Source organism: Lithobates pipiens, unplaced genomic scaffold, assembly GCF_037356315.1.
Source record: "Lithobates pipiens isolate NorthernLeopardFrog02 unplaced genomic scaffold, aLitPip1_a1.2 Scaffold_22, whole genome shotgun sequence".
Classification (NCBI taxonomy): Eukaryota; Metazoa; Chordata; class Amphibia; order Anura; family Ranidae; genus Lithobates; species Lithobates pipiens.
In genome coordinates this window covers 243125162-243138667 of record NW_027507784.1, presented here as the reverse complement: position 1 = coordinate 243138667, position 13506 = coordinate 243125162, and the positions used below count along the sequence as shown (strand labels likewise).

Sequence of the window (13506 nt, the reverse complement as noted above, 5' to 3'; positions counted from 1 at the left end):
GGGTATTGGCAAATCCTGTTGACTAAGGCTGCTAAAGAGAAAACTGATTTTCCAAAAAAGTCTTTCAGGACAGCACCCAAGAGATCATGGCTTCTCCTTCTACAGGAAACACCTCATCATCCAAAGCTTTAACAGGAGGCCTTCATGCAGCTTCCTTCAGTTTTTTGTGTTTCCTCCAGCCTGTAGAAACACCTCTGGTGGGAGCCAGGGTCTCTCAGGTCTGTCCTGGGAGAAAAGAGGTTCTCACCTGAAAATCCTTTTCTTTTTTCTGCCAGGAGTCAGTGATCCTCCCACTTGCCTCTAGCTGGATGGTTCCCATGGGCTCTCTCTTCCATTTCCATGCTCGGGGAGAGCCTGTACTGCCTGGGAGTGCTGTCCTGTGTTTTTGGAAGATGGGTGGTGTGCAGAGCCCCCCGCTTGCCTCCCGAAATGCGGGGCAATGGTGGTGAAGGCTCATGTAGCCACTATTTTTCATGTGGCAGAGGAGAGCTCTCAGTCACTTCCTGTGCAGTGCACATGAAGGGGCGGCACTTCCTGGTCAGGCTCGCTGCATCATTTCCAGCCACAATGCGCAGGGGGAGAGAGCAAGGTCACCTGGTGCCTTTGCTTGGGCACAGGGAAGTGAGAGGCTCGTTCCTATTGCACCTAGTTGTTTTTTAACTTGTGCTGTACAGCAGCATTTTAGCGTGGTCCTTTGTTTTTTTTCTTCGGTTTGTCCAGGCCAAAAGCTCTGTTCAACCAGTCAAGAGAAGGTGCCCTGTCTGCAAAGAAAAATTAAGCGAAGCTTGGACAAAATCGCTCTGTGCAGATTGTACTGCAGATTTAATCAAGGAGGAGTCTCCATCCATTTGTGGTAATCTAGTTTCAACCATTTAGGATGAGCTCCGTGCCACCTTTAAAGATTTCAGGTCAAACCTGAGAGAAAAGCCATGTCCCTCAGGGGAGCCTAGGGCCCTGCAGCCATCTTCAGAATCCCAAGGGGTTTCTCTGATACAGGTGGGAGGTCCTGTCTCCCAGAATACTTCCCAAGAACCTGCTTCCACGCTCCAGATGGAACAGATTTAGAAGAGGAGGAAAATTAAGCCGATACCACCTCTAAGTACAAGTTGTCACTAGAAGAGGTAGGAGGATTCTTGAAAGTAATCCACGCTACCTTAGGGATAGAGGAAGAAAAGAAGGAGCTCTCACTGCACGACCGCATGTGGAAAATCCTGACTCTATGCAGAACAAGGTTCCAAAACTGGATTCTGCTTTCTCGCAGGTCTCAAAGTCAACTGACCTTGCCTTTGAATATATGGACATGCTAAAAGAGTCCATGGATAAAAGGATGGACCTACTTCTTAACCACTTAAGCCCCGGACAATTTGGCTGGCCAAAGACTGCTGGGATGCTGGGACTGTGACATCATAATGGGCAGGGACATCACCCGACAATGTCCCTATATAAGTCGCCGCACACCGCGTCCCTGTCATTGCAGCCAGAGAGAGCGTTGAGTCAACATCTCAAGGAAGAAGAAGAACAAGAAGAAGAGAAGGTGGTAGCGATAGAAGACCGGGCCACTGGTTGTAAAAGAGCTGGAAGAAGGCGCGGAGGCCCGGCAAGAAGAACCGAAGAGGGGTACAAGACCCCCGAAGTCGGAAGAAGAGGCGGCAGTGACAGAAGACCGGGCCACCGCTAGTAAAAGAGCTAAAGTAAGGAAACGGAGGCCCGGCAAGAAGAACCGAAGAGGGGTACAAGACCCCCAAAGCCAATCTCGCCGCCATAGGCGTAAGATATTCTAAGATAAGTATTCTAAGATGGGAAGAGCTCCCATCTAAAATGGACTCCGAACAGGGTAGCGGACTTCCTCAGCAGAAACCAGGTGTACGAGGCAGAGTGACGATTGAACCCGGAAATCTTCCATATGATCGTGAAGAAATGGGGGCAGCCAAAAGTGGATCTTTTCGCCAATCAGGAAATTTGCACAGTTGTCCCTCTTTTCCCTGAACAGAACTGAGCCATCTCTGGGGTTAGATGCTCTGGCGCACAGTGCAATTTTGACAAAATTTTCCGACAAAAAGTCTGATCGGATTTTTTTTTTGTCTGAAAATTTTAGATCCTGCTCTCAAATTTTTTCCGTCTGAGTTTCCGATGGAAAAAGTCAGATAGAGCCCACACACGATCGGATTTTCCGACAATATAATCCAATCAGACCTTTTCCGTCGGAATTTACGACCATGTGTACGGGGCATAAGAGTAGTAGGTCTGTTTTAAAACAAGGCTTTAATCAGTTTTAAAAGTTTAAACTCACATTTGAGTAGATAAAATCAGGCATAGGATAGTTCTCTTTCCCATCCTCGGTTGTTCTCTGGTCTAAAGCTGGGCTGCGGTGGGGGGGTCAGACCCCAGTCGCTTCCGGTGGCGTTCATAGCTCCGAGGTTTGGATTTCCCACAGTGAGCATGTCAGCAGGTAGGTCGGTGGGAGACGTCAGATGCTTGAGAACAAGGGGCGTGGCTATAGCACTCGTGTTTGGAGCATGCGTGCTCCTTTATCAGGCATCTAACAATGATCTCTAACTATGGTTTTTGATATGAACATACAGCATGCACAGCCATGAAATTCGCCGTCTCTTTTTATATATAAAAATATTAAAATGTCTTTAATATATATTGTTCTGATGGTCATTACCTCATACTAACTTTGCTTTCACTTCATAACATTATACACGCACACATTACTAAACCTGTATGTGTGAGGATTTAGTCTTTATCCCCACTCTTAATTTTACTTCTATTTCCATTTCCATTCTTATTTATTTTTATTTCATTAGATTTTTATTTTTATTATTTTTATTTGCATGTTCATTATTATTTTCTATCTTTATTTTTTATTTTTATTATTATTATTGTCATTACTTTCATTTTCATCCTTATTTTTTTTTTTTCCATCCCTATTTTCATTTTCAGTCACTTTCCATTTCTCTTCCGTAATTTGGTCTCTATCCTATTTTGTTTATCCATTTATCAGCCATAGTGTCTTGTTTGCTATACATGTTGGCGGCTATAGAAGACTGGGCCACCGCCTGTAAAAGAGCTATAAGAAGGCGCGGTGGCCCGGCAGAAGAACCGAAGAGGGGGACAAGACCCCCGAAGTCGGAAGAAGAGGGCGGCGGCGAGGAAGAAAGCTGGGCTCCTCCGCTAGTAAAAGAGCTACAAGAAGATAGCGGAGGAGTCCGGCGAGAAGACCCCAGAAGACAGAAGGCCCCCGGAGCTGTGCAATAAACTATTTTATCTTGTGTGTTGTGTTTTTTTTTGTACTTTATTTTACAGGTGAATGGGTAGGGGTACATTGTACCCCATACTCATTCACATAGGGTGGGGGGCCAGTATCCGGGGCCCCCTTATTAAAGGGGGCTCCCAGATTCCGATAAGTCCCCCGCCCGCAGACCCCGACAACCAACGGCCAGGGTTGTCGGGAAGAGGCCCTTGTCCTCATCAACATGGGGACAAGGTGCTTTGGGGTGGGGCCTGGTACGGCTCAGAAGGGGGGCCGCCTGCTCGTCCCCACCCCCTTTCCTGGCCAGCCGGGTAGCGTGCTCGGATAAGGGTCTGGTGTGGATCTGGGGGGACCCCCCACGCCGTTTTTTGTGGCGTAGGGGGTTCCCCTTGGAATCCATACCAGACCTAAGGGCCTGGTATGCTCTCGGAGGGGGAACCCACGCCAATTTTTTTTCAGAAATTTGGCGTGGAGTTCCCCCTTCAGAGCTAATAATTCTGTTAAAGTCGCCTCCGTCTAGACAGAGATCCGACCTCCATTGAAATCAATGGGTAAAAGTCGCCTACAAGTCGGATTCAAGTAGTACAGGAACTTCTTTTGAAGTCGGAGCGACTGTCAGTAGCGTGCATTAAGACGGCTCTCATTCACTTACATTGATTTTTAAATGTTGTCCGACCTGAGGCGACTAGGGGCGACCTGAAGTCGGATCGCAGTCGCCCCTGTGTGAACCGAGCCTAAGGACTTTAGGTGTTCAGATGCATTATTTGATTCATATGCTGGTAGTAAGAAAGAAAGACAAGCTACCAGAGGAACCATTGCGAGATGGTTGAGAATAGCGATCACAGAGTCCTGTTCCTTTTCAGGCCAGGAGAGTCCAGTTGGTATTCTGGCTCATTCTAAAAGAGCTTTGGCATTGAGTTGGACAGAAAGAGCTGGTGCCACTGCCGAATAGATCTGTAAAGCAGCTACATGGACAAGTCTGACGACCTTTGCCCGTCATTATAAGTTAGACCTCCTGACAGCTGGGGAAAAGGCTCTCAAAAGGAAAGTCTTGCAGGCTAGGCTGTTGTCCCACCCTAAATGGGGCAAGTCTTGATTATCCTCTCAGTTGCTGTCCTTAAAGACATTTTGGGAAAATTCAAGTTAGTCTTACCGGTAACTTGTTTTCCAATAGTCTTTAAGGAGAGCAATAACCCGCCCTTTTTTTGTTGTTGTAATACTATGATATAACTGTCACTTATATGTTGCAGCCAGGGCTAGAGGTTCTCTACAAACAACTAAAGGAAGCTGCGTGGAGGCCTCCTGTTAAAGCTTTGGATAATGAGGTGTTTCCTGTTGGAGGAGGAGCCATGATCACTCGGGTGCTGTCCTGAAAGACTATTGGAAAACAAGTTACCAGTAAGTCTTACATTACAGCCTTTAGTTCAATGTTTTTTTTTTATCTAAATTATATGTGATGGATCAAAACACAATAGTCTAAGTTGGTGAAGTAAAATTAGAAAAATATAAACATAAAATGATTTTTTAGAAATAAAAAAACGGATAATTGGCATGTGCGTATGTATTCACCCACTGTTGTTATGAAGCCCATAAAAAGCTCTGGTGCAACCAATTACCTTCAGAAGTCACATAATTAGTGAAATGATGTCCACTTGTGTACAATCTAAGTGTCACATGATCTGTCATTACATATACACACCTTTTTGAAAGGCCCCAGAGGCTGCAACACCTAAGCAAGAGGCAAAGTTGAGGGAAAGATGGATAGTGCTAAACACAGGGATATTCTTGAGCAAAACCTGTACCACTCTGTGTGTGATTTGAGGCTAGGAATGAGGTACTCCTTCCAGCAGGACAAAGACCCAAAACACACTGCTAAAGCAACACTTTAAGAGTGGTTTAAGGGGAAACATGTAAATGTGTTCGAATGGCCTAGTCAAAGCCCAGACCTCAATCCAATAAAAAATCTGTGGTCAGACTGTTCACAAGTGCAAACCATCCAAATTAAAGGAGCTGGAGCAGTTTTGCAAGGAGGAATGGGCAAACATCCCAGTGGTAAGATGTGGCAAGCTCATAGAAACTTATCCAAAGTGACTTGGAGCTATGATATCCGCAAAAGATGGCTTTACAAAGTATTGACTTTAGGGGGGTGAATAGTTATGCACATTGACTTTTTCTGTTATTTTGTCCTATTTGTTGTTTGCTTCACAATAAAATTTTGCTTTACAATAAAAAAAAAAAACATCTTTAAAGTTTTGGGCATGTTCTGTAAATCCTCAAACAATCCATGTTAATTCCAGGTTGTGAGGCAACAAAAACACGAAAAATGGCAAGTGGGGTGAATACTTTTGCAAGGCACTGTATTATATATATCAGTGGTGGCTGGTGGGTTTTTCTTTTGGGGGGGAAAACAACCACCCCCTCGGGCGGCCAGCGCACGGCAATAAAACCTGCCACCGCCCCCCCCCCCCCCCCAGGGCGGCCGGCCGCTTGGCACTACTACCTTGGGCGGTACAGCACTTAACCACTCTAAGTGCTGGGCTGTGGTGTCTCCCAGGGATGGGGTGAGGGCAGCGGCTCCTTTGTCCGCTCCTTCAGCAGCTTCCTCCGCCATGTGTCTCCTCTCTTTCGCCTAAGCACAAGGCATCCAATGGGATTGCCTGACACTTTGGCCAATTGGGAAACAGGAATTCCGACCTGCCTCCCGATTGGTGGGGGGGAACTTTAGTGTGAAAATAACAAAAATGAATTTGCTATCATCACACAACTGAGTGGGCTCAGATTGCAGTGCTCTCCGCACCGAGCCTACCCTTTTTGAAAGCCTATTAGAGCCTCTGGCTTTAATCATGTCCTTCAAAAAAACACCCACCCCCGTATTGGAATCCATAGTCCGGCACCCTGATATGTAGATCAGGGGGCCAAGTGCATGGATAGGGGGGCCGCGCCCATGTGTCCTTTATGGATGGACCGCCACTGATTGATATATATTTATACAGTATATATCTATCTCAATATACACACACAGTATATATATATATATATATATTTATATATATATATACACATACATATACACACACACCACACCCAAACACATTGTATATGAATATTATGTAGTGTGCTATCTAGATATCAGGTGAAGATTTACAGTCCTTTTCACAATTTTCTTTGTCTCTTTTGATGTAAAAAGCCTGTTTATAGAGCGCAACAGCTTATGTAAAAATGCTCTACATAATTCAGGAGGCTAATTACAGGGCAAGTATAATCAGTGTTTTTGTACACCAAATATCACTGCAAAACTCTACATTGTATAGTATTTTTTCATTTGCAATGCAAACTATCTTACAATCTTACTTTCTAAGGCATGGCTCATCTGTTGCAGACCATGTAAATGTTCCATCTTGTACCACAATGTCATTCTCTGAAAAGCAAAAGCACACTGCTAAAATAATTTTAAAAATGACTTAGTTACATGCAAAACACCAATACAGATCCATTTTTATCGGTCCATCCATTTTTCGCTTTAAAATTACAGATCCACCAGTTCATGGATGTTTCACAGGTCAAAGGATACGCATACAGCATACTGTAAGTGCTATTCAAATGATTATGCTCTGCAGGAATTTGCACTCGGCACTGATGTTTAAACATTCCTGGGCAAAACTGTTAGTGATTATTCCGTGATTTGTGCGTATTTGCACCTATACAAGCAACATAAAATTCTAGCTCTCACAATGGAATTTTAACTTCTTCAAATTAATATTTTGACAACTCCGATTTTGGGGGGGTTGTATTTTTATTTATTTTTGTCATCTATATACAGCGCATCTGTATGCGACTATTGTACAGGCACATTGAAAACAAAGGGCTGCATTTAGATCAGTAAAGAAAAAAGAAATGCCTATATGCCTGAAAACCCAGAGTTTTTAGACAGCGGTGTAAATGAAGGCCCCTTCACCCTTCCGCCTAAGGAAAGGAAGCCTTGACTGCTAGATGCTTGGCAACTAAGCCCTTGTACACACGGTCGGAGAATCCGTCGGAATGTGTCCTATCGGACCGTGTCGTCGGATAATCCGACTGTGTGTGGTATGCATCGGACTGATTCCGTCCGAATATCCGTCGGACCCAATTTTCCAACATGTTGGAAATATTTCCCGACCAACTGGTTCAATCGGACATACTCCGATCATGTGTAGCGAATTTTGATCGGACCAAGTGCCACGCATGCCCAGATCAAATTCCTACATCAAAGCTATTGGCTACTAGCCTGAATGTAGTCCCATCGTAACGAAATTACGTCATCACGTTCTGAAAGATCGGATTTTTTGACAACTTAGTCCGACCGTTTGTATGCAACAGTTTTGGATACAATCCGTCGGACTAAATCCGACGGACAAAATCCGACAGATTTGGTTGGCAGAATCTCCGACCGTGTGTACAGGGGTGAAGAGGTGCGTCAAACTAACAAGGGAGCCAGAGTGGCTCGCTTGAGATTGGCTACAATGGCTGGAGATGACTGGGTGGAGCCTGAACTCTAGAAAAGGCTATGCAGAGGCACGCCCCACTACTTTCAAGAGAAGTTGACTTCACAAGAGTTGCCCACCCACACGCCCATTGTTAGTTTTGTCCCAGCTTTCTTGGCAGTTTTACCTTGCCAGAAATGGGCTATGCCCGCAAGTTTAATTCCGGGGTCAGTTTAATGCCTGTCTTGCACTGATGGTGGAGACAAGCCTCTTGGACTATATGGGTTTGTTTAGAGATGCTCATGGTATAACCATGACTGGCATGGTTATTATACTGGAAATGTTCAATAAAGCTGTGACCTTGCCCTACATCCAACTTAAAGTAGTCTCTGTGTCTTTTTGGGGGGCAAGTTTTTTTGTGGTTTAAATAAGTGGGGGTTAAGATAAGCCTAAGCTTCTCAGCAGTCAAGAGGCCTTATTGTGGTATTTGAATACAGAGTTCAGTAAAATCTTGTTAGCATAAACAAAAGTTAATACATAATCATGGGAATCCTGTAACTAGTATAGGTTTACAGTTACAGCAGACTAAAATTACACAATTAGGAAAATATATTTATTGGAAGTTAAAGGGGAGTTTCCCTTAAAAATAAATAAATAAATAAAAGTCAGCAGCTACAAATACTGCAGCTGCTGACTTTTAATAATCAGACACTTAACTGTCCCAGGGTCCAGCGATGCAGGGGAATGAAGCCCCGCTCGCCCCCCTCCTCTTGGTGGCGCCGGCATTGCAACTGTGGGCAGTCGGGCACCCACTGCGCATGCGCGAGCGGCGTAGTGCGCTTTGATTGGCCGTGCAGTCATCTGGGACCTGTCACATGTCCCAGATGACTGACAGGAGGGAGGGGGCGGAGCTGAGCCATTACTGCACAGAGGGGAAGCGACGTCAGGAGCCCAGACACTGAAGGAGGCAGACTATGGGGGACCCCCTAGCAACAGGCATTTAGAGGTGAGTTTTTTAAAAAAAAATCCAAAATGTTTATTTTTTTATTTTTTTAGGAATTTTAAGCATTTTTTTGTGTGTGTGTGGAACACCACTTTAAAGTGCATCACACTGTATGCTTCTTACAGAGCATTAAATATAGAAAACTGACTTCCCATAAATACCTAGTTCTGGAAATCTAATGTGCTTTTGAATTGTGAAGTCCTGGAATATGGGAACAAACAAAATAAAGCATCCAATGAAAGTCTGAACCCATAATAGATGTTAAATACCCTGTGCCTAAAATGAATGAGGCAACACCATATCTGACATACATACTGCTAGATGTTTCTAAAGTCTCCACATTTCCAGGGTCTACTTCATCTTCAGAGAATAATTTGGCCAAACGTTTTAGGGAAACAAATGACTGAAAACAAAGCAAACCAACATGACAGAGTTGTGTTAGAACTTAGAAGAATTTATAGTAAAAGATGAAAACATGCATAGGAATTCTTTGTACCTGGAAAATAAGTGTGACAGCCATTGGGAACATACGTAGAGGGATCCTGAGAATATTAAGCAATATTATAGTGACAAAGGCTTTCTGTGCATCCAGGACATTCTTTTCATCCACAGCCAAGAAGACACCAAACATGGTGAGAGAAACCTAGGCATTGAAATATAAGGGGAAAATAAATAAGCAGACTTGGCCATATAAAAAAAAAAGTGTTAAGACTTGTCCACTTGCCGACCGGCTCCTGTACATATACGTCAGCACTTTGAAGATAGATATAGCTGCCACAACCATGGTATCCATCTCTTCAGAAGCCGGCCGTGTTTATGATAATGGTGGTCTCTGCAGCGGATTCGCCACAAGATCACCGTTATCAGAAGCAGGAGAGGGCCCCCCGCTCCCGCCGCTCTCCCACGCCCTCTGCATCTTAACGGAGCCTACAGCAGTGGCAGAGGCGTTCGGGACCAGGTATGGAGATAAGTGAGGGGAAGATGCCCCCCCCCCCCGTCTCCATACCATAGAAGGGCGGAAGCGACATCATAACCTCACTTCCATCCATACGTCTTAAAGGGCCATTTTTTCAAAGTCGTTTTTTCAAATGACAAACTTTTTTCATTTTTTTTATTTCATTTTAGTCCAAATATGAGACCTGAGGAATTTTTGACCCCTGATCTCATATTTAAGAGGACCTGTCATGCTTTTTTCTAATACTAGGGATGTTTACATTCCTTGTAATAGGAATAAAAGTAAAAAAAAAAAGTGAAAAAATAAATAAAATCAAGTAAAATAAATAAGAAAAAACATTTTATTTTTTAAAGCTCCCCATCTCGACGAGCGTGCGCTCAGAGGCGAACTCATACGTGAGTAGCGCTCGCATATGAAAACGGTGGCCAAACCACACATGTGAGGTAGAGAAAATAGAGAACCTGCTCTCAATCTTTTGCTGGCTGGAATTCTGCCAGCATAAGTCCGATGGAGCATACACACAGTCAGAATTTCTGACCAAAAGCTCACAACTGACTTTTGCTGGCAGAATTTCTGATCATGTCTATGGGGCATTAGAGTCTGCAAAAGACTTGAGACTGGAGTGAAGGTTCACCTTACAGCCGGACAATGACCCTAAACATATTGCCAGAGCTACAATGGAAGGGTTTATATCAAAGCATATTCATGTGTTAGTATGGCCCACTCACACTCCAGACCTAAATCCAATTGAGAATCGGTGGCAAGACTTGAAAATTGCTGTTCACAGATGCTCTCTATCCAGTATGACAGAGCTTGAGCTATTTTGCAAAGAAGGATGGGCACAAATGTTACTCTCTAGATGTGCAAAGCTGGTGGAAACATACCCAAAAAGACTTGCAGCTGTAATTGCAGCGAAAAGTGGTTCTACAAAGTATTGACTCAATGCACACATACAAATGCATGCCACACTTCACATATTTGTAAAGAAAATTGGAAAGCAATTTATAATTTTCCTTCCTCTTCAAAATTATGTGCCACTTTGTTTTGGTCTATCCTATAAAATCCCAATAAGACATATTTATGTTTTTGGTTGTAACATGACAAATTATGGAAAATTTCAAGGGATATGAATACATTTTCAAGGAACTGTAAGTAAGCTTATGCTCCTCTGTTAAAAAAAAAAGCATGCTTTTATTTACATCAGTTTATCAATGAAGTAACTGTTTCACATGTCTTTGCACATTTCTCTAGCTGATGAGGCTCCCCCCTCCCCATACTTCCCGAGTAAAAACAAAGTGACACTAAAGTCTGGTTTAAAAAACAAAGTATCAAAGTATGTATTCTTAACTCATAAAAGTACTTTCTGTTTCTATCAGCTTCTTCCAAATTCCATTTATTTTTTTTGCTGTGATCTGACTTCCTATTAGGAGGCGGCAATGTTTATTCTCCATGGTCCCACTGAAAATAGGAACGTACGTAGCTACCCTCTTTGTTCACTCTTGAGATGGACAATGAGATTTGTAGTGTGTGTAGGACAATGAGATTTGTGTGTGTAGGGCAATGCACATGACTGCAACTATGAAGCACTGCTAAACAAATAAGAGGTTTCAGAGCTCATGGAGAATGTTACAATGGGGCAGTAGGAAAACACAGTAAGAAATGATTTAATGGAAAATAGATTACAAGGCCATTAAGTAAATCTGTTTGGATTATTTTTGAAGAATAAGGATATTGTGTCACTAAGGCCGCGTACACACGGGCGGACTGTCTGACGGACTTGATCCGCTGAAACGTGTTTCAGCGGACAATCCGCTCGTGTGTGGGCTTCAGCGGACTTTTTCAGCGGACAGTCTGGCGGACTAAGTCTTTCGGAATTTCCGTAATATTGTCCGTCCAAACTTGGTTTCAGCGGACAGTCCGCTCGTGAGTAGGCTAGTTCGACGGACTAAGTATGGCGCATGCTCAGAAAGGATTTACACGGCCGAAGGTTGCATTGCAGTGTATTGGACGTCATATTTCTAGTCCCGTCGTACGTGCCGTACACGTCATCGCGCAAGCTTTCAGCGGACTGTCTGTTCGTCGTGTGTGGTCAAGTCCGTTCATTCAAAAGTAGGACGGACTGTCTGTCGGATTGTCTGACGGACTTAGTTGGACGGATAGTCCGCCCGTGTGTACGCGGCCTAAAAGAACATGCATATCACCTGCCCCTGTGCTCATTTTGGAACAATTTTCCAAGTCTACATAGGTAAGGAGATCTTTATGGTCTGTTTTTTTTCTTACATGATTATCTATGGGCTTGCCTTTTCCTGTGATTATTAGTCTTTTGTATTATTCAATATGATCTTTCAGTAAAATAATACTCTTACCAAAAACAACATTTTTAAATAGAAAACATTATACAATAAACCACAATAATTTACTGCATGAAATAATTACTTGATATGGCATACAATTTCTCAAATTCTAATATTTTGATCTTTTAATATATATTTATACACATGTATTAAACAAGATCAATTATTACAGGAATTCCTGTGCAAACACTGGGGGATTACTGAAGATCCCACATCACCTCATGCAATCTCTGAATACTACGGCCTCACAAATCATTCTTACCTTCATCATGTGTGCTTTATTGTGTGCATATATTTCAACTCTCATTAAAGCAGGTAACTTAAAAAACACACACATACACGCACACATACGCACACATACGCACGCGCGCGCGCGCGCACACACACACACACACACACACACACACACACACACACACACACACACACACACACACACACACACACACACACACACACACACACACACACACACACACTAGTGAGCTCTTAGGGGGTTATTTACTAAAGTCAAATCCACTTTGCAGTGCAAGTGCACTTGAAAGTGCAGTCGCTGTAGATCTAAGGGAGACATGCAAGGAAAATAAAAAAAATAGGATTTTTATAACAGCTTACCTGTAAAATCCTTTTCTTTGAAATCACGGGACACGGAGCCATAGTAGTTACTATGTGGGTTATAGGCCACCTTCAGGTGATAGACACTGACATGCCCTAAAACAAAAAGTGCCCTCCCTATATAATCCCTCCCACTACTGGGAGTACCTCCATTTTGTAGCCAAGCAATACACATATATACTAAAGAAAGGAGGGACCTCTGTGTCCCATGATGTACTTCAAAGAAAAGGATTTTACAGGTAAGCTGTTATAAAAATCCTATTTTGTTATTGTACATCACGGGACACAGAGCCATAGTAGTTACTATGTGGGATGTCCCATAGCATGAGGGAGACACAGCAAAAAAGTAGGAAAGAGGCTAGAGGACTTATACTGCAGCCTGCAGTACACTGCGCCCAAAGAGGATATCCTCATGACCTTTTACATCGATTTGATAGAATCTGGTAAATACAGTGGTGTGAAAAAGTGTTTGCCCCCTTCCTCATTTCCTGTTCCTTTGCATGTTTGTCACACCTAAGTGTTTCGGAACATCAAACCAATTTAAACAATAGTCAAGGACAACACAAGTAAACACAAAATGCAATTTGTAAATTAAGGTGTTTATTATTAAAGGTGAAAAAAAATCCAAACCATCATGGCCCTGTGTGAAAAAGTGATTGCCCCCTAAACCTAATAACTGGTTGGTCCACCCTTAGCAGCAACAACTGCAACCAAGCGTTTGCGATAACGTGCAATGAGGCTTTTACAGCGTCCTGGAGGAATTTTGGCCCACTCATCTTTGCAGAATTGTCCTAATTCAGTTACATTAGAGGGTTTTCGAGCATGAACGGCCTTTTTAAGGTCATACCACAACATCTCAATAG

General features: G+C 43.3%; 1 protein-coding gene across 1 annotated transcript in view; it reads right to left on the bottom strand.

Annotated features, from left to right (window-relative positions):
• LOC143924555 (multidrug resistance-associated protein 1-like) overlaps nt 1–13506 on the bottom strand; it is a 435651-nt gene that overhangs the window by 212711 nt on the left and 209434 nt on the right. The window contains exons 14-16 of the mRNA XM_077448932.1: nt 9216–9362; nt 9035–9122; nt 6608–6674 (exon numbers count right to left, since the gene is read on the bottom strand). Coding sequence (XP_077305058.1) covers nt 6608–6674; nt 9035–9122; nt 9216–9362 — 302 coding nt within the window. The remainder of the gene's footprint in view (nt 1–6607; nt 6675–9034; nt 9123–9215; nt 9363–13506) is intronic.